Here is a 21611-nt window from a genome sequence, read left to right on the forward strand (position 1 = left end):
CAGATGCAATTCTTCTGTGTCAAAAAATCCCGGATGACATGCACTTGGAGCTGGACTCCATCTCTTCTGCCAAGTGCTGGGTTACTACAGTTCATCAGGAAAACTGTTCGAAATTTGCAAAGCCTTCAAATTTGCCTTGGGGAGTCTCTGCCTCTTGGCTTGCTTGTAGCTCCTCCTTTGTGACCAGGAGATGGGTCTGATAATCACACACTGGGTTGCATAACTCTTATTATTCTGACCACAGTAGCCTAGCGCACAAAAGAGAGCCCGTGTTTGGCATTTTCTGGTTCAGATAAACAGCTTCATCTAAAGACAACTGCAGACGTCCTTCTCCCAGCAGAGAGGTCTGTTCCCGGTCCCGAGGCTGGAGGGTCTGCAGGGACAGCAGCAGAGCAGAAATGCCTCCCCGTGCCCTCCACACGCCCTCCTTCCTCCTTCCTCACCAGGCACTTGCTCTCTCTGGCTCCTTCCCCATGGCGAGGCCACACACAGAAAAGAAATGGGACCCAGTGAGTCCTGGCGCTTCCCACAGGCCCTGGTGCCGCAGGAGGGGTGGGAGGTGGACAGCAGCCAGGGTCCTGCAGGCACTTGAAGACGCAAGCAGATACAGTGGGCCGGTGTGGTCCCTCCCCATCTTCCTTGCTGCCTGTCCTGCCCGCCCTGCCTGGGGTCCTGGCTTCCTCCCACAGTAGGGACCACATCCCAGTCACAGGATGTCAAAGTGGCAAGGAGGAGGATGCAGCTTTGATCTGGGCAGAGGAGGGGCACTGCCAAGGCCAGAGGCAAGTTGGTGGCCAAGCTGAGCCCTCCTGTCATGGTTCATGACCCTACACTCTTTCCACAAATTCTACCATGAAGTAGCCCCCTGAACTGCGTTGTTGGGAGATTCTCATGGATCCAGTTGCCCTGTGTAAATAATAATGACCTGTCAGACAATAACTAGGCCATATTCTAGTTGGCCGTAGCATTAGGGAGAGGAGACTTCAAAGTGCCTTTTCATCAAGGTCTCGGAAGTGAATAGGGTTTGGTGACCTAATGGATGCATTCAGTCTCCTAAACACTTCCTTCTTCTTCTGAGCATCCAGTGATCCTTTACATGATTTGTCCCTAACACCTTTGGCTCTGGACCTCCAAAAGATTACAGATGCTGGGGAAGGAAGGGTCCTTAAATGCATTGCCGTAGACCCAACTCTCAGGGTCCACAGGTGAGCATGTTAGAGGCAGGTGCCTAGCTAATGTGGCCTCTCCATAGTTCATCTACAGCTGTGTCTGCAGGCCCCACTGAGGCCTGACGATCACATAGTTGCTTGGTTAGTGAAGCTGGCCAGTTAACAGTTAAGCTGTGTAATTTAAGCTGGGATGGTCCTTATGCCACTTGAATTAGTTTATTTGCCAGTCTTTCTAGGGAATTAACTAAGCGGCGCAGTAATCAGGGGCCTGCAAACACTTGCCTGGCAAGTGTGATGTCCTGAGTTCGAGTCCCAGTACCAAAAAAAAGATTATTTGCCAGCCTGCAGGATCCATTTAGGAGAAAGTAACCACCAGTCATCCAGTGTCCAAACAGCCAGCCCTGTGGCTATCCATCCACTCTGCAGCATGTGCTAATGTGGTAGAACCAAAGGTGCCTCTGCAGTTACATCCAGGTGCTTAGAATGGGAAGCAGGAAGCATCACACAGGCTACAGGGAGAGGGGCTGCACGGACGCTTTTGGTATTCACAACCTCAGTTCTGCCTGTTACAGAACTGGTCTGTCCCTTCCACATCTGGCTCTAGTGACCATAATGATAGACCTCACAATGGGGAGACTGCAGTTCAGGGAAACGGGGGCCAGCCGAGGGTCACACAGCAAGCTGACTCTGGTTCCTAACCCCGGCTCTGTTCCCTGAGCCACGTTCCAGACCAGGGACCACATTGGTGGTGTTCCTGCTCCATCTCGGGGAAAAGGATCACTGACTTTTCAGTTACACAAAAATGAAAAATAAATACCAGATGCTTGAAATCCTAGTATACCACATCTTTCCAGAACCTAACTGCACATTCTAAGTGAAAAAATCAAAGTAGAAAATCCACAGGGCAAAAAGATGTTTTGAATAAAAATGCTCCCCCACCTCTCTCTTGCTCTCTCTCTTTCACACACACACACACACACACACACACACACACACACACACACAATATCTCATTGTTTCTTTTTCAGGGAGCAGCTGTGAAGGAAACTGGGGGAGGGGACAGACACAACATTCCATCTTTGTGTTTCATACAGAGCTGAGCTTTTAGGCCAGCCTTCCTGAACCCTAGGGGGTGTGGCATGCGTGACTGTCAAACGCCAATGACCTGACGGCAGCTTATAAAATAACTTGGGAGAAGCTGCTCACAGGCATCTGAATTTGAATGACCCTGCATGTGGAGACTGCCTTCATCTTATTTTGAAAAGGTAGGTACTGTAGTTTTCATTTTCATTTACGATCAGTGATGCTTAAAATAGAGCCCGGCATGGCTTTCCACTGCCCCTTTGCAAACACGATATACCATGACTCCCGCGGATGGAGGGCTTGTACAGGAGCTCCACAAACGCAGTTTCATTTTTCCCCAAACTGGCAAGGTAGATACGACGAGGGCCACTTTTCAGATGAGAAGATAGAGACGGGGTTATGCCAAACAACGGGCCTCTGGTAAGGCCAAGCCCAATGCTGACTCACCCCAAAGTCTTTGCCCTCCCTCTAACAAAAAAGACAAGAAGAAAAGTTCCATGCACTGGTACTGCACTATGTGAACTCTCCAGGAGTGATCCAACTGTGCCTGACAGTAAAATCAACCAAAACCCGGAACTGATTGGGTGAGCAGAATATTGAACAATATGGCACAAGGATATTTTTGTTGAAGCTAGGCACGGTGGTGCACCCCTATAATTCCAACACTTGGGAGGCTGAGGCAAGAGGATCACTGCATGTTCAAAGCCAGCCTGGGCTACAAAGTAAGCTCAAGACCAGCTTGAACTATATAGCAAGACTCTCTCTCAAAAGAACAACAGAAAAGAAGAAAGAAAGAAAGAGAGACAGAGAGAGAGAAAAGGAAAGAAAGAAAGAAAAAGAAAAAGAAAGATAGAAGAAAGAAAGAGAAAAAAAGGTTTTTTGCTTTGTTTTTTGTTGTGGTGGTGCTTGTTTTTGAGACAGGGTTTCACTACATAATTCTGGCTGGCCTTAAACTCACTGTGTAGCTCAGGCTGGCCTCAAACTCAGAGTGATCCTTCTGCTTCAGCCTCCCAAGTGCTTGGATTACAGGCATGTACCACACCACACCTGGCCAAGAAAAGATACTTCATTGATAAGATACAATTGTAACTAGAATCTGTGGATAAATGGTTTTTCAAAGACATATTTACCTGTGGAAACATTTTATGTATTTTATCTTATTATGTAAAACCTCAACAACTTCTGCAATTTCTTGAGCTCCATGGTGACACCCAGGTGCTCTTGGGAGACTGGGGCTGAAATGTACCAGGCTTCATTATTGACTAGGAAGTAACCTGGGCAAGTTAACTTCATAGAGGACAAGGAGGATGTCACCACAGGTGGCTTCTAAGTGGGACCCTGTGGAATTCAGCACAGAGCACCGTTATGCGCAGCAGCCGGGCTGCCCCCTGCCCCCGGGGAAGCTCGGAGGCAGCAGTGGTTCATGCACAGGCAGCACCTGGTTGGGTGGACAGTCTGCAGGCTGAGAAGCATCACTACTACATTTTCTCATACTCAATTACAGTTATGCTTAAATTATATATTTTCTAGAAAGTAAGCTTTTCCTTGGGATAATCTTCCTAGAGGTATCAGAAGAAGATACAAAAATAGCTATCACAGGCACTGCATATGTTACCCAAGGCCACACACAGGGTGAATAATGTGCTCAGTGAGCGTTGGCCGAATCGGAATAGAAGTGTAGAAAACATTAGGCATGGAACCAACCCTCCCTCCTGCAAGCAGTGTTCACCCCAGGAGCAAAACTCCCGCAACTAAGAGTCATCCTTGGAAGAGGAGCACCCGGGAGTGATTAGCCTCGCTCTGGAAAGCCTCTTACTGAGCAAAAGAGCGTGTTACAGCCAACCAAACCATTTTTGTAATGAGACATCTGTCAGAGTGAGACCCGGAACTGACTTTTGTTGTCACTTCCGGGTGGTGAAGCGAGGCTCATCGGTCACAGAGGCCGCGGGTAGTGAAAGGTGCCAAGGTGGGGTGAGGCAGGAGTAACCAGGTGCTTCCGGCCGAGGGCTGGAGATGGGCCCAGGCCCAGTAAGGTCCCCTGCTGGGCCTCAGTTTCCCCGTCTGCCTATCTTTGGGGGTGGGGAATGACTGGGAGAGATATCTTTTAAGGTCCTATTTGGGGGACTTTGTGGAATGTCCATACCACGTGCCACCTGTTGGGGTCCAATACTCTGGGCAAGCCCTGGGTTGGGACTACTTGGGTATAGCTCCTGGGGCTCCAGGAATTTTCTCTTGAAAACGAATGCAAAGTCGTGTGGGTTTTGGCTGGGTTTCCGAAAACCTTCTCCTCCTGGAGGTTAAGAGACAGATGTTGTTTACACAGTGGTGGGAGCTGGTGGGAAACGGAACCCTAGAGACTAAGGAAGGTGGTCGTGCCCAGGATAAGCCCAAGAGCAGCTTCAGAGCCACCCAGCCCCACCCCTCGCAGCCCCCACCAGCTCTCCCTCATTACATAACTGTTCCCATGAAATCCAGGCAACAAAGCCTCCAAGAAAAGCTATTGATTATTAAAGTTATTTGGAGGCTCAGAGGCTCATAATAAGGTGGTTATAATTACTCCTGTTATGACACATCCTTTTAAATGCTCCGATCTGAGAACATTTTGCTTGCTTTGACTCAGTCCTCTTCATCACAGGGAGAGAAGCTGAGAGCTGGAAATAGCTCATGTGCAGCAACAGACAAGAGTCACAAGGAAAGGAACAGGCCGAAAGCAAGTTAGAGAAGGAGGCAGGGAGGGACACAGGACACCCTCACCTGCAAGCCACTGCCACCAGAGGACCCCTCGGGACAAATGCGTGTTGCATAGTTACATGATAGCTGACTGTTCCGTGGTTAAATGTACTTCATCTATGGAAAATACCCTTAATATAATATTTTTTAAAATTCAGAACCAGGCACAGTGGTGCAGGCACTTGGGAGGCTGAGGCAGGAGGATCACAAGTTTGAGTCCTACCTGGGCAACTTAGCAGGACCCTGTCTCAAAATAAAAACTAAAAAGAGATGGGGATGTAGCTCAGTGATAGAGCGCCCCACTCACACTGTATGGGGTGGGGAGAGAAATTCAGGAAATACCATGCTGTTTGTGCTTTTCATCATAACAATAATTAGCATTTATTGAGCGTGTACTCTGTGTCACATGCTATCCTGAGTACTCTGTCTACATTATCTCATTTAATTTTCATCAACATTCACGTGATGGGCATGATTATTATTCCTGCTTTATAGGTAAAGAAACTCAGGTCTACCTTGCACAGAGTTGTACCTGGTTCATGGCACAGCCAGAATTTGAACCCGGTCGGGATAACCCTGGAGTCCCTGGCACACTGTCCCTGTTAAGGCTTCCAAACCACCACATCCTTGGCACAGCCCAGCAAGTGCGGCAGGAGTGGGCTGTGGGGACCAAGGAACGGTTCCCTTATGAGTCTCATGGGACACTGAATGTTGTGCTTGGCTTGGTTTTGGATTTTTCTTTCACAGATCGCTGGAAGACTGTTTTCCCCTCTACTTATCTTCTCCAGACACAGACGGGCACGCACGCACTCACGCACGCACAAATGCACGCACGCACCACGCATGCGCACACACAGTTTCTGTTCCTTCAAGAAGAACCTACCGAGCCAGGCACTTCAGGATCCTAGAGGTGACTCGTGGGGGGTCTCAAGTGAGGACAGAGGCTCTAGGGTGCAGGACTTAGCGTGGACAGTCGGATAGGCGTCCCCTGGAGGGGGCGGGCTCTGGACTCAGGACACAGAACGTTCTCCGTCGTGTGTCATTGTGCATCTTCTGAAGCCCAGGCAGCTCTAGCTCTTCGTCTCCCCCCACTCCAGGCTCCTTCTGCAGCTGCCCGGCCCCAGGATGGTGACGATGCTCGTGCTGCTTTCCACGCTGGCAGGCCTTGTTGCAGAGGCTGAGGGAGCAGTGCACTTCGGGAAGTGCCCGAGCCCCCCGGTGCAGGAGAATTTTGACGTGAACAAGGTATGAGAAAGGCTGACCTCCCAGTGTTTTCTGTTTCTTGTTCAAATAAGCATCCACTGCAGGTTTGGATTTTTGTGGTTGGTTGTTTGTTCGTTCATTTGTTTTTGAAATAGAATTTCACTATGTAGTTCAGGCTGGTCTGGAATTCACTATGTAGCCCTAGCTGGCCTCAAACTTCCATCAATCCTCCTGCCTCAGCCTCAGGTGGACACCACCACTCCCAGCTCATGGCCCCACTTTATTTATTTTTTATTTTTTGGTCTTTTTGAGACAGAGTCTCACTATGGAGTTCAGACTGGCCTTGAGCTCACTTTGTAGCCCAGGCTGGTCTTGAACTTGCAATGATCCTCCTGCCTCAGCCTCCCGAATTACAGGCGTGGGATTACAGGCATGTGCCACCATGCTTGGCTAAGTAATTTTTGTTTGTTTATTTATTTATTTTTTGTACCGGGAATCAAACTCAGGACCTTTGTTTGCCAGGCAGGCACTTATGCCACTGAGCTATATCCCCAGTCCTTTGGCCCCACTTTATTATCCTACTTTAACCTCCACACCAAACTCTGGGAAAGGTGCCTGCCTTACCTTTGGGCTTCCTCAAAGCAGATTCTGAAGCCAGGATGGGGTGGGGAGTGGGACAGACGGTTTTAGGCTAACGATTCCAGAAGCACAACGAGCCACGAAGAACAATGAGACCCAGAAGGCAGTGAAGTAATAAGGGATAAACAGAGAAGCTCAATCCTGGTGGGGATCCTCTGGAGAGATGAGCAGAATACACTGCAACTTACCCTGGGGCGGATGCCAGCAGGTCAGGACCGGGACTGCCCGGCACTAGTCAAGCCCTCTGATAGAGGAGAGATGGGGTATTGGGGGCCAAAGGCAGTATGTATAGGAATTCCCTCTGCAGGAGAGAACTCAGACCTGTGGGAGGGGGCACTAACTGTGGCTGCTAATAATAACAGTATTATTATCCCATTCTGCAGAGAGAGAAGTTGAAGGTCCCCCATCCCAGGTGACACAGCTAATAAATGCAAGTAGGGTCCAAAAAAGGTGAGGCTTTCCCACAGTGCAGCATACCCCCAGCTTATTCCAACAGCCTAGGAAAGGCCAGAACTCTGAAAGGGCTCTCTTACTACCTGCACTAAAAAGATATCCATTACAGCCCAGAGTGATGCACGCTGTCATCCCAGCGCTTAGGAGGCTGAGGCAGGAGGATCTCCGTGAGTTCAGGGCCTAGGCTATCTAGTGAGTTCAAGACCAGCCTGAGCTGCATAACGAGACCCTGTCTCAAATATATAGGTAGATTAATGATAGACAGATAGACAGCCAGCTCTCCCACGAATTGCCTTCTTGGGATAGGAGCAGAGGGAGCATCAGAAAAGATCCAGAGAATTTGAGGGGGATTTTAATTTGGGGGTATTTCTAGACATTTCTGGAATTACAATTAATCTATATTTACAAAAGTTCTTTGAGAACTGAAACTGAATTTCTTTTTTAATTTTAAAGAGTAAAAGAAGGATAACATAATAATGGGGAGGGGCTTACCAAATTACAGACAAAGTGGTAGGAATTATCAATAGTTATTGTTTTACATATTGTTATCTACAAGATAGTGTCTCAGGAAAACAAATAGACAAATAATAGTGAGTTACAGACAAAAGTAGTAGATTATCAATAGTTGTTGTACTATACTTTCGTATCTTCAAAGTGGCTTCTAAAGAAAATAAATAGAGCTATACATGAGTGACCAGTTGAAAAATCATTAATTATTCTCAATAGTTGTTGTAGGAAACACATAATAATAAACATACATCCATTTACAAAATAGCATAGGAATAATACAAACATTACAGAGTTATGGACAGATTAGTAGGAAAATATCAATGGCTGCTGTAATACATGGTGGTATCTTCAAAGTGGTTTCTCAGGAAGACAGAGATACGCAAGAAAGATCTACCAAGTAGTTACAGCCTAAGGGTTGTGAAAAATAGCATATTACCTCCTGACCAGAGACTCCTTTCACTGAGGTGTGACGGCTGGAAGGAAGGCCAGGATTGAAAAGAAGGACCGAGAGACTTGCACCTGTGTTTAGCAACACGCTCTTTCCTTTTTCTTCCATCGTCATGGTTACCCGGGGCTCCTCCATGGAGATGCCATGAAACTGAATTTTTAAAATACAAGTTTTATTGTATGAATTTTATTGTACTAGTTCATGTACCACACCATTGCCTTTTTTTTTTTGTACTGAGAATCAAACTCAGGACCTTGCACTTGCCAGGCAGGCACTTGTGCTGCTGAGCCATATCCCAAACCCCATACTATTGACTTTAAAGCAGCGTTTGCTTTCAGTCATTTTTAGTACATTCCCTGTTATGCAACCGTCATTACAATGAATTTTAGAACACTTTCATCATCCTCAAACCCATTAACAGTCACTCTCCCCACCCTCCAACCCTTGCAGCCCCTGGCAGCCAACATTCTGCTTCCTGTCTCTCTGAATCTGCCCATTTTAGACACTACATAGAAATGGAATCACAAAATATGTAGTTTTTGTGACTGACTTCTTAATATCATGTTTGCATGGCTCAGCCACATTGTGGTGTGTATCAGTGCCCATTCTTTTTTATGGCCAAATAATATTCTACTATGTGGATTATGCCACATTTAGCCACTCACATTTGCATTGTTTCTACTTTGTTTTTACTGCTAGGAATCATGCTGCTATGAACATTCATGGTCAAGGAGTTGTAGGGGTAGGGAGGCTCCATTTTTTGGCTCCCTTGGGCATAAACAGAGGATAGAATTGCTGATGTGATAACTCCATATTTGACCTTTTGAGGAATTACTGTAGTATTTTTCAAAAATTTGCACCACTTTACAGTCTCATCAGCAGCATATAATTCTAATTTCCTGGCATCTTTACCAATATTTATTGTTGTCCTTTTGATTATGCTCATTTTAGTCGGTGTGAAGTGGTATCTCATTGTGATTCTGATTACACTTCCTTAATGACTGATGAAGTTGACTGTCTTTGTATATACTTATTAGCCATTTGTGTATCTCCTTTGTATGTCTTCTATTCCAGTTCTTTGCTCTTTTTTTAAATTTTTTTTTGGTTTTTCTCCGGTACCAGGAACCGAACTCACAACCTTGCGCTTGCCAGGCAGGCGCTTTGCCGCTGAGCTAAATCCCCAGCCCCTTTGCTCTTTTTTTGATGTCAATCATTTGCCAAGGTGACAGCCCACTTATTAAATATTTTTTACATGATTCTACATGGAATTCTAGGAAGACTAGGCAATGGTTTGCCCATTTTTAAATTGAGTTATTTATATTTTCATTATTGAGATGTGAGTTCTTCCTGTATTCTAACAACTATAAGTCCCTCATCAGATATGTTATTTAGGAACATTTGCTGTGGAATTTTTCATTTTATCAACTTGCCCTTTGCCCATAGCCAGGAACAATGGTACACGCTTGTAATAGCAGCTACTCAAGAGTGAGGCAGGAGGATCAAAAGCTCAAGGCCAAACTTAGCAAGACCTTGTCTCACAAAAGCAAAATAGAAGGGGATGGGGATATAGCTCAATGGTAGAGTGCTTGCCTGCATGTATGAGACTCTGAGTTTAATCCTCAGTAACATACACACATACACACACAGTTTTTCCTATTGATGAAACCAGTTCATCTACTTTCTTCTTTGGTTTCTTATGCTTTTGATGTCATACCTAAAAGGTCACTGCCTAATCTAACATCATAAAGATTTACTCATATATTTCAAAGAGTTTTATAGTTCATGTGCTTACAATTAAGTCTTTGGTGCATTTTAGGCTAAAATTTGTGTACTGTGTGATATAAAGATCCACCTTCATTCTTTTGCATATGGAGGTTCTGTTGTCCCAGCACTATTTGTTGAAAAGACTATTATTTACCACATTGAATAATTTTAATATCCCTATTAAAATCAGTTGACCATATATGTGAGGGTTTCTTTCTGGGTTCTCAATTCTATTCTGTTTATCTATATGTCCACAGTTAGGCCAGTATCAGACAGTACTGACTATTGTAGCACTGTAATAAGTTTTAAAATCAGAATATATGAATCTTCCAACTTTATTCTATTTTGTGTCCCTTGCATTTCCATGTGAATTTTAGTGTCATCTTGTCAATTTCTACAGAGAAGCCAGTTGCAGTTTTCATAGAGATTGTATTAGCCTAAGGAACAATTTGGGGAATATTGCCTTCTTAACAGTATTGTCCTCCAATTCATGAACATAGGCTATTTTTCCATTTACCAAAGTCTTCTTTAATTGATTTTAAAAACATCATAGAGTTATCAGAGTATAAGTTTTGCATTTTTAGCTAAATTTTTCATAAATATTTTATTCTTTCAATGCTGTTATAAACAGATTTTTAAAATTCCATTTTCAGATTGTTCACTGCCAGTATATAAACACATTTGGCTTTCATACACTGATCTGTTAGCCTTGCCGGACTCATTAGGTCTAATCAGTTTTTTTTAGATTCCTTGGGATTTTTCTACATACAAGAATATAACATGTGTAAGTAGAGATAGCTCTACTTCCCTCTTTCTAAACACTGAACTCTTCCTCTATAGATAAACTATGACCCAAAACGATTAAGAGGGCTTCTCAGCAATCCTATGAGACCAGGAAGAAATATAACATGAAGCTCAGCCTCTCACTTTTGAATCTCCTCTCTTTCTGGGGAATCATGCTTCCTTGATTTTAACTGTGGCGCTCACTTGAACAAGAGAAGAACAATTTTAAATCTACTACAGAACAGAGCTCTTTCTGAGGATGTCTGGGAAACCAGTTGGCCTTATTCACTGGTTCCTTAAATGAAGGTTGAATTCAGTGATGTCAATTCGAAGCAACGTTTCAATAAACGAGTAGGAAGTTTATGGCCCTGAATGTGGCTTCCCTTCCAGCACAGAGCCATGTGACTGGAGCAACACTGCCCCCTGTCTGCAGCTTGCTCTCCATTCATGTTTTGACTTTGTGAAGATGCGTGCGGCTCTTTAGCCTTGTTCCATTGAGTAGTATGTTTCTAAATTTCTAAAATAATTTCAATTAAGTTTTTTGACTAGATATATGCTCATAGTTCAAAATTCTGAAAGTGTCAAAGAGGGCTAGAGTTATAGCTTAGTGTTAGAGTGCCTGCCTAGCATGCAGGAGGCCCTGGATTCAATTCCCAGCACTGCAAAATAAAATAATAAAATATAAAATAAACACTAAAAGTACAAAAGAGCATACAATGAGAAGTTTTCCTTCCAGCTTTGTATGCTTGCATTTTTCTCCCTAGAACCAACCTATGCATTGTGTGTCTTTTGGAGGCAAGACATACGTACACAGACAACTACATATACCACTGTGGTAGACAGAGTAATCATTTTCCATAGTGTCCATGCACGAATTCATGGAGGTTGTGACTGTGTTACTTTACATGGAAAAGGGGCTTTTGCAGAAGTGACCAAATAATAGGTGTTGAGATGTCCAGATTAGCCTGGATATCCAGAGAAACCAATCTATTCACCTAAGTCCTTAGATGCAGAGAACCCTTCTGAGCTATGACAGAGAGATGTGATAAAGGGATAAATTGGAGAGATGCAATATGAGGTGAGCTTGACCAGACTTTAAAAAAGAAGGAAAGGGCTGGGGATTTAGCTCAGCGGCACAGCGCCTGCCTGGCAAGCGCAAGGTCATGAGTTCGATTCCCAATACCAGAAAAAAGCCAAAAATAAAAAAATTAAATAAATAAATAAATAAAAAAGAAGGAAGAGGGGTCCACAGCCAAGGAATGCTCTGTAACTTGGAAAAGGCAAGGAAACTGATTCTCCCTGGAGCCTCCAGAAGGGAACAAAGCCAACATCTCAGTGTCAGTCCAGTGAGGCTTGGGGCAGACTTCTGGTTTACAGAAGTAAAGATAATACATGTGTGCTGCTTTATGCTTGTGGTGATTTATTACATAGCATTATCTTATGATTATTATTACAGCAGCAACTGAAAGCCAGTGCAATAAGCTTTTCCCCCATTTTTAAACCTTACAGAGGTCTAATAGAGATACCATTCTGTACCTGGCTCTTTTTTTCATAGTATCTTTGAAGTAATTATATATCACTCTTTTTAGAAAAGATTGCAAGATTCCATTGAGTGAATGCACCATCATTTATTTAATGCTTGTTTAGACTTGTTTGCTGTCTTTTACTGTTACGGACAATATTGCAATAAATAGCCTTTCACATGGATCACTGCTTATATCAGGAGATGCGTTGCCAGAAGTGAAACTGCTAGGGCCAAAGAGCACATGTATTTTTAGAGCTGTTAGATTTGCCAAACTGCCTGTGTGGAGGTTGTAAATTGGTACAGTCTGTGCAAGGTGTGTAGCAATGCAAAGGTGTCTCTCCCCTTCCTTCATGGCCACAGTGGCAGCTTCTTAAAGTCGACTCCGTGCATTCAAAGATAAATGTCCCCTCCAGCCTGAGCACCTGCTGAAAGTGGTGCTGAAATGTGACCCTGCTTAGGGTCACATGAGGAACGGGCAACCAAGCTGCGTCTCCTAGCACCCTGATCTGAGTTTGTTCCAAATTCAAGGATACCTGGTAGGCTCCCAATATGTTTGTGATAAAAGGTACTATCCATCATTCAGACAGATCTCTTCCTTTTGGAGTCTAGAATTTCACGTAGATCTTGGCTGAACAGGACCCTGGGAATGCATCTAAATAAGGTGCCCTTTAGGAATAGAAAGCAGCATTCAGCCGTGCAATCGCGTGGATTTGCTGATTCTCCCTGGAATCCGTGTGGTGCTGGGTTGCCTCTGGGAACAATGCAGCCCGTTCTGCCGGTTTCCCCAGGAAAGAGCTCTGCTTCTAAAGACACAATGGGCAAGAGTTCGCGGGTCCCCAGAGAGCCACAAGGTTTAGCTCTTTTATTGTTGTCTCTGCAGTATCTTGGAAGATGGTTCGAAATTGAGAAGATCCCCGTGAGCTTTGAGAAAGGAAACTGTATCCAGGCCAACTACTCACTAAAGGAAAACGGAAATATCAAAGTGCTCAACCAGGAGTTGAGGTGAGCAACTGTGCCCATCTGGAGCCCAGCTGCAGTGGTGTCCTGGAGTGACTGGGTGCTCATGAGGTAGGAGTTGGGGAGGAAGTGGCTGTCACCAAGGCCACGTGGGGACAGTTAGAACTAAAAGGCATTCATTTATTTCCTTTACCACTTGCTGGGCATCTCCTGGATGCCGACCCTGGGAGAGGCACCAGGGACACACAGAGCTCCTGCCCTCTGGCAAAACAGAGGCTGTTAGTAAAGGACATTGGGACCACCTTGTCCAGTCTCCAAATGAAAAGCTTTTCTGTCCATCTCCTCACAGAGGGTAATGGTTTATCCCATCTCTAGGCAGTTTTACCTAAACTCTTTCTTCCTAAACAAGAATCAAATACCTGTAATACATATGCATACCTTAGGCTGTGTAAACAGAATATCCTGCAGAAGTGCTCATTTTATCATGGAGGGCTTCTCACATTGATATTTAATGCAAAGATTTACATTTTGGAAAGCAAACCTAAACTTAAAACATGGCCCAGGGAAAAGTCTTTTCATCTATCCTCCATCAACAAACATAACAGCACCAACAAACACATCCAAGCATTTCCTATGTGCAAGACATTACTCTCTGTGTGTATATACAAGTAACACGTGGGTATATATGTGTCAGTATTAGTGTGTGTACATTAATATGTATTCATTTAATCCCCAGAACAATCCTGAAGTAGGTGCTGTTATGTTTGTTGACTCATTTTTATGAATGAAAAAATTTAGGTACAGGGAGGTAACTTGTCCAAGGGTCACACAGCTAAGTGATGAAACTGGGATTCGAACCCAGGAAAAGTGACATGGGAAAGGAATCAGAAGATAGATAAGAAAAGCTGGGAACTAAGGGCTGTCCTTCCTGTCCTCTATAGGATCTGAGAGTTCCTAGGCTCACAGATGCTTTCTCTGGCCATCCTACCCCTGGCCCTGTAGAAGCCTGAAACACAAAATAGGGCTCTTAAGGGCCTCAAAGAAAGATCCAAGCATTTCAAAGCCTCAGGGAGGACTACAGAAATTGAGATGACCTCACAGGAATTTTATTGGCCCAGTCATAATCAGCTGTCCATCACTGTAATCAAATTCCTGGGGCAAGTAACTTATAAAGAAAAAAAGAGGTTATTTTGGCTCACGGCTCTGGAAGTTCCAGTTCAAGATCAATGTTCTTTGGGCCTCTGGTGAGGGTGGCCTCATGGTGGGAGTGTGTAGTGGAGAAAACCATCCACTCAGGAGCCAGGAAGTAGAAGAGAGACAGAAAGAGGCCAGGGTTCCACCCTGCCTTCAAGGGCACACTTGTAGTGACCTAAGGACATCTGAAAGTCCACCCCTTCCCAACAGTGATACAGGAAGATAAAAATTCCCAACCTGAACGCTATCTGGGATGAGTTCGTGTTCTCTAAAATCAAAGAATGAATTTTAGGAACAATGGAGGTGAAGAGCAGAATATATTTATTGAGGGAAAGAAAGATTCTGTCCCAGAGAGAGAAAGAAGGGAGGCCCAAGTGAGTTGCCCAAGACCCTGTCTTTTCTAGGGACCTTTATAGAGCAAAACCACGAAGTGAGGCAGGTCCAAGGTAAGGGAAAAATGGGAAATCACAAGGTGGGCATGAGGTGGGACAGAACTATGGTCAGCCAATAAGAATTGTTCAGGTAAAATTGATTACATCGGGATCAAATGGGGAAGCAAGTCATGTAGCAAGTGGGCTTGAATACAGAACAGGGGCTTTTCCTTTAAGGGGTTGGATCAGTGACTCTTCAAGGTGATCAGCTACCTATTTAGAATATTAATCCCTGATGTCCATCCCTAGGGAGGTATGTGGGTGCATTTGTTTAATCTTTTGTCTTGAGATCTGGCCCACAGCAAATATGTATCTTATCTTGTCTTTCATGTTGGCTCCTTTGAGGGCCTGGCCCTGTCTGACTGCCTGTAATATGTCTGTCTAACTCAGCTGCCTATAACAACAGTATCACCCATGCTAGGCGTGGTGGCACACACCTGTAATCCCAGCACTTGGGAGGCTGAGGCAGGAAGATCATAGCAAATTTAAGACTAGCCTAGGCTACAAAGTGAGCTCAAGGCCAGTCTGAACTTCATAGTGAGGCCCTGTCTCAAAAAGACAAAAAAAAAAAAAAAAGAAACAACAGTATCACCCTGGAGACCACGGACCTTTAGGGGACAAACCACAGCAGGCCCCAAGGTTGCAATAATCTCATTTGAAATATTTTGTCTCATTCTAAGACTAGGAGTCAACAATACAGACCCCAAATCCATAAGGATCCCCACTTCTCCTTTGGAGTTGGCCTGGAGTCCACTTCAACTGTATGCTGGGGATTGGGTTGCTCTGCCTCCAGACACAGAGCACATGAGCAAAAGTTTATTAATTCCAGAGAATGGTACAGTTTCTCTCTCCCAGGACCGCTGCAGAATGAGTAGAAGATGAGGCAGAGGTTCCAAGCAACAGAATGCTCAGCCAATGTCGGAGAACTTGTGTGCCGAAACACCTAGGGCAGTACTGGAAGATGAAGAAGAGCTCAGGCTCTGGAGTTCAGCTGCCTGGGTTCAGTTCTGATTCTGCTATTTAGTGCATGATTGTAGGTCAGTTAGGATCATTCTGTAGGCAATAATAACAGGGCTACCCCTATGGGGCTGATTGAGCATTAAATGAGGTGACACACATAATGTTCTTAGAATGCTATGGGGCATGTAGCAATTATGTAACAAATAAGACTTTCCGTGGTTAACCTGCTGCCACCCTTGAAAATATAAATGCATCTCCCCAAGAACAAGTTGTGAGTCTATGATCAGAGCCTGGCACTTTGAAAACTATTCTAGAACAAGCAGCAAATGGTGGTGAAAGGGAGAATGTACTGGGAAGATTCTGGTTTGATGCTTTGTATTTGGAGAGAAACAGACCATGTTCCAAGATGTCTGATCATCAGGTGGGAGAGTAGGGCACTGTCAGCAGCTCTACACGGTAACAAAGGGATAATGCATTTGGGAGTATCACAGTACATTTCCCAGCCTCCTTTACCTGTCACTTATTATCTTGTTTCTAGGACATCTAACACCACTAACCACAGCACTAACCTATAGACTTTCGTACACGCACGGTTTCTCTGATTTTATTCCACCTGCCTCTTAACGACTGGTTGACCAGCAGCTCCTCTGTAGGCTACCCAGAAGGGGCCCCCTGAAGCCTGCACACCCTCCCTTCCCTGTCCCCAGTTCATAGGGTCATTGAGTGCTAACCAGAAATGGGCCAGATCCCTTCAAAAGGATGCAGGTATTTCATTCCAAGAGATGTGCCACCATTGTGTATACTGCTGAGAAAGAAATGACACTGCCAATTATATGTGTCAGGTGGTATTGCTTCATACTTAATATCACTGAGATCTGGGCTCACCTGGGAATCACTGAGGCAAAGTCCCTGTGTCCTCGCTGATGGCTTTTAGCTGGTCTATGTCAAATCTCAGATGCTGACCTGGAAAGGGTCTCAGCGCTCAGGCCCCTTGTGGGACAGATGATGTCACATGATATCCCTGAGGCCATGGGAGAAAAGCTTGTAGCACTCCGGTCTTCTGCTCAGTTTTGCATTATTTTCAGTGACCAAATTCCTCCTTATCTGTTCCTTTGTCTTCTTTGTGTTGTTTTTTTTTTTTTTTTTTTCCTTTGCTTTTACTTCCTCTCTCTTTGCAGCCTAAGAGTAGGATGTAGCCTTGCAGGCCATTGCAGACAGTCCAAAAAATGAGTGCTGAAATGCAAGGGCCTAAGAGGTCTCCAATTGCAGAGCATTCTAATGTCGCTTCATGACTGTCTTCCTCCCCTTGGTTCCAGTCACAGAGGAAAGGACAGGAAATGGAACCAGGGTCAAGCACCAGAAATCACCATGCTGGCCACCATTATCCTTAATAGCCCAAATCTTGCTTGTCATTGATTTTTGGTTTTCAAAGAGTTTGTTTCTTTATTTTGTTTTCTGCCCAATACAGACTGGATGGAACCGTGAACCAAATTGAAGGTGAAGCCACCCTGACCAACATCACGGAGCCCGCCAAACTAGGAGTTAAGTTTTTCCAGCGTAAGTAGGAACTTTTCTCAGGAGGTTTCAGGGATGGGGCTATGCAGAGGCAAGGCGAGAGCCATGGGGTACCCCTGTTGCATCTGAGCGTCATCCATAGGACTCAGCAAGCAGTCACTGAGCACATACTACACGCTATGCACTGGGTTGGGCACTGAGGTACAGTGATGGGCAACACCAGGCTGGCCTTGTCCTCATGGAACATGAGTTCCCACGTGGACATTCACCAGCAACCAGGAGATTTCCTGTAAACTATCCCTGGTGCTCAGTGAGTGTGGCCCAAATGGAAACACTCAGGACAGGCGCAGTAAGAGGAACAATCCAGCCTTACTTCCCAGGGGAAACCGAGGCCCCCAAATGAGTAGCATTATCAAAACAACCAGTGTGAGCAGAAGCTTGAAGGCAAGAGAAGACAAGAGGGAAGGCCAGTTTGAGTCCTGCCTCTGCCACTTTCTAGTCATTGTTGGGACTCTGGGAAATATTTACCACAGGCATCTGACCTCTGAGTTTTGAACTAAACAGAGAATGGATACAGCAGGCAGGGAAAGCATCCAGTGTCAATTTTACAGCTGATGTAGACACACTGGAGAATTCAGCTCAGGCCCTTGAGGCTTCCCAATGTGGAGAGCGTCCTGGGAACCCCTCTAACCACTGCAGGGGAGACAGTGCAGTCACCAGTTGCAAGAGAGGTCACCTTTAAGTGTCCTCACCTTTGCTAACGTCCCTCCCCCTGGAATCCCCAGCGTGGGCAAGGAGGAAGTTCTTGTTTATAAACCAAGAGAGGAACCCGAGGAAGTAAACAACTCATCCCACACATACAGTGATGAGCAAACAACATCCCACATACAAACCAGGGGTGACGGCCCTGGGTCATGAAGATAAACCTAGGAGACCATGTCCGTGAACTCTTCAGGGCTTTTGTCACAGCGGTGGTTCTTGTCACTCTTTCACAGAAGAGTTATCCGGAAGTTGACATGCAGGAGGGCTGAGTGGTCTGGGCAGGCACGGATGTAATCAGAGGCAGAGCCTCTAAACTCACAAATGAGATTTTCCCATGACAGGGATACAAAAGGGATGGCAGATGGTAGTGAAGGTTAAGTAACTTCTGCTCAGTCTGCATAAGGCAGGGGAAGCCAAGGAAGAAGATATTTGTTCTCACTCAAGGGCTCTGATGTTAGATCTAGGGCCTCGTAGGCTGTATAGGAGATTGTGGGGCAGCACAGATGTTCCAAGCAGAGGAAATGGCATGGGAGATGCCTGGGTAAAGCAGCCTAGAGCAGAGGAGAGTACATGGCATGCGGGACAGGGCTAAGAAGGCCCTTGAATGCCATGCTAGAGAGCTTGCATTGCAGCCAACCTGAACTGCATAGTGAAATCATTTCTCAAATAAACAACAAAAAAAATTAAAATACAAAAAAGGCTCAGTGCAAAGGCCCTGGGTTCACTCCCCACTTCTGAAAAAAATAAACAAACAAACAAACAAAAAAAAATAACTCCAGAGTCCTGGAGATGCGTCTCTCCTGCTCGGTCCCTCCTCATGCTGCCTTCCTCTGGTTCTCAGTGATGCCATCAGCACCGTATTGGGTCCTGGCCACCGACTACGACAACTATGCCCTCGTCTACTCCTGTACCAACATCGTCTGGTTTTTCCATGTTGACCACGTTTGGATCTTGGGAAGAAACCGTTATCTGCCCCCAGAAACAGTGACCTACCTAAAAGATATCCTGACTTCTAACAGCATTGACATCAAGAAAATGACCATCACAGATCAGGCGAACTGCCCCGACTTGCTGTAAGGAGGCTCTAGGGCGTGGCAGCAGCCACCCTGTCACTTCCTCTGCTTTGCTTTCCCCGCCTGGCCCACACCTCCTAAAGACACAGAACCACCCATGATGACAGCTGCAAACACCGGCAGGGGAGTTCGCAGAAGCCACTGGAGGGGCACTCGAGGAAAGCTGGCCCAACACTTAGCCTCTGCTCACCCTGCCACCTTGCCACCAACAATAAACATGTTGTGACCTTTTGTGCCTGGTGGACTCTGAATCAGGGTGATCATTATGTTGGCTTTCTGTCACTCTGACAAAATACCTGAGGTAAACAACTTGAAAGGAGGAAAGGTTCAAACTAGGCCCCGAATCCCACTGCCTCCCAACAGCCCATTAAACTGTGAAAGCGTCAGTCAATTACTTATTGATGAGGTCAGAGTGTTCATGGCCCCAACACCCCCAAATGCCTCACCTCTGCACACTGCTGTCCTGGGGACCAGACCTTCAACACAAGAGCTTTTAGGGGACATTGTGGATCCAAACTATAACAATTACAGTGTGTTTTTGTTTTTAGCAGTGCATTCTTAGACATCCTTAAAAAGTTACATCATGGAAGACTAAGCTCGGAGCTGTCCTGGTTTCAAGGTCACAATCCTGCTCTGGGGAAGCTGATGGCACAGGTGCATTTTGGTGACCTGAAGCAAGTGTCCCCATTCTGCTCTTGATGCTCTCCAAGGGTAGGGGCAGGGAGTTCCTGAGTTTACCACACAGTTTCCTTGAAGCTTTTACTCTCATCAGGAAATCCTGAGTCAGGCTAAAGAGCGACCTTCCCTGGGTCTGTGCGAAGAGGCAGGGGATCTATGCAGGGGAAGATACTGGGGATTGTTTTTAAAGATTATTTGTGTGTGTGTGTGTTTCATTCAGTTGCATTTTCTGAGGCCCAAGTGCATTCCAGAGATTGGAAAATACAGGCTCTGGGCCGTCCCACAGGAGCTTGCAGTCTGTCGAGGGAGACAAGGAAGTGGAGAGCTCACTGTAACCCGAGGTGAGGATGGCAAAGGCAGAGGCTTGTGGAGGGTATAGCCCGGTGGCACAGTCACTGCTGGGGCGTCCTACTTCCCTGCTCTGTCCTACCCTCTGCTGAGGTTTTACACCTTGTGACTTAAAATCAGAAAGCCCTCCAAATTACCACCCTACAGTGTCACATAGCTCACATCAATGTTATAAGCCACTAATGTTTGGGGAAATGAATAGAAAATTAAGCCCTTTGATTTAACTTTCTGCTTTTTTAAAAACAGGACTATAAAATATTATTTTCCTTGAATATTTGAGACTTTTTAATGCTTTATGTTAAAGGTGACCAAAAAATATCAACACATACAATTTTTGTTTAAATAAATGTAAGCTGAAAACCTAACTTCCAATCTGAAGTCCCAGAAGGCTGAAAGCCACTGGGAAAGGTGAGGAGGAGGGGAAGGTGGTTAGAGCCTCTCGCAGGTTTGCTGGCTGTCAGGCCCTGTGCTTTTCCACACCGCCAGCATACTGGAAGGCACTCGGCTCCTCTTATAAAGAAGTTATTCTGTGATTCAAGCTGCCATCTGTCTTTTATCTCATTGCACAAAATAAGTTGGGATTTCATTCCTCTTAAGAGCTTCCTGGGAACATCTAAGACAAGGTGATGATGTTTTGCACTAGTTTAGCGCCTCACGCAATACACAGACTCGATTATTTCATGTAAAGGAATTACTGAATGGGTGGGCAGGTGGATGGACATGCGTTTTTCAGGGAAGAAGTGAAAGGAAACTACGACAGCAGGTATAACTAAGCTTGACAAAAATGTTGGCGACTCTGGAGGGTAGTATGTGGGTACCAAGTATCTAGAGGAAACATGAGGGAAACATGGGGAACAAAACAATCCAGAGGGGAGAGGAAGAGAAGAGAAGGGGGAAGTAAACAGCGAAATGGAGGCAGAGGTTCATAGTAAATCCCCACGCGCCCATCGTCCTTTCCAACAGTCACCAACGTGTCACCAATCTTAGTGCAGCTCTCACCCACCACATTCATAGTGTTTCAAAACAAACCCCAGATGTCACATCCTATTACGTAGCGAGGAGCTACCTAAGTATATATCTCTAGCAAATGTAAACACTTCTAAAAAATGCATGTCTTATGTCCTTAAAGTGCTCAGAGGATGTAATCTCTATGTAAGTTTAAAGATATCTTAACATACTCTCGGTAAAAGGGAATATGTGCAAAGACATTCATCATAGTTTTGTAGGTAGTAGCCCCAACTGAAAGAAGCTAAACTAAACCTAGCAGCAGAGGAATCAGAGAAGTAGGATCAATAATTATGGGACAACCACTTGATGCCATATCACACAGTCATTAAAATGTGAGAAATGAAGCTGGACCTAGTGATGTACTTAGGAAGCTGAGCT

The 21611-nt window shown here is 45.2% G+C and overlaps 1 protein-coding gene across 2 annotated transcripts; it reads left to right on the forward strand.

Moving 5' to 3' along the window:
- The first annotated feature begins 2326 nt into the window (after positions 1-2326).
- Apod (apolipoprotein D) lies at positions 2327-19430 on the forward strand. 2 transcript variants are annotated; one of them, XM_013513581.1, is made up of 6 exons: positions 2350-2434; positions 5730-5892; positions 6080-6227; positions 13188-13309; positions 17318-17406; positions 18968-19430. In XM_013513581.1, the coding sequence occupies exons 3-6, from the start codon at positions 6108-6110 to the stop codon at positions 19201-19203; spliced, it is 567 nt and encodes a 188-aa protein (XP_013369035.1). In that variant the 5' UTR covers positions 2350-2434; positions 5730-5892; positions 6080-6107; the 3' UTR covers positions 19204-19430. The 2 variants fall into 2 exon arrangements, with proteins under 2 accessions (XP_005383234.1, XP_013369035.1); XM_005383177.2 differs by lacking the exon at positions 5730-5892 and having other exon boundaries at positions 2327-2434.
- The last annotated feature ends 2181 nt before the right edge of the window (positions 19431-21611 follow it).

This window comes from Chinchilla lanigera, unplaced genomic scaffold, assembly GCF_000276665.1.
Source record: "Chinchilla lanigera isolate Chin_1 unplaced genomic scaffold, ChiLan1.0 scaffold00019, whole genome shotgun sequence".
Taxonomy (NCBI): Eukaryota; Metazoa; Chordata; class Mammalia; order Rodentia; family Chinchillidae; genus Chinchilla; species Chinchilla lanigera.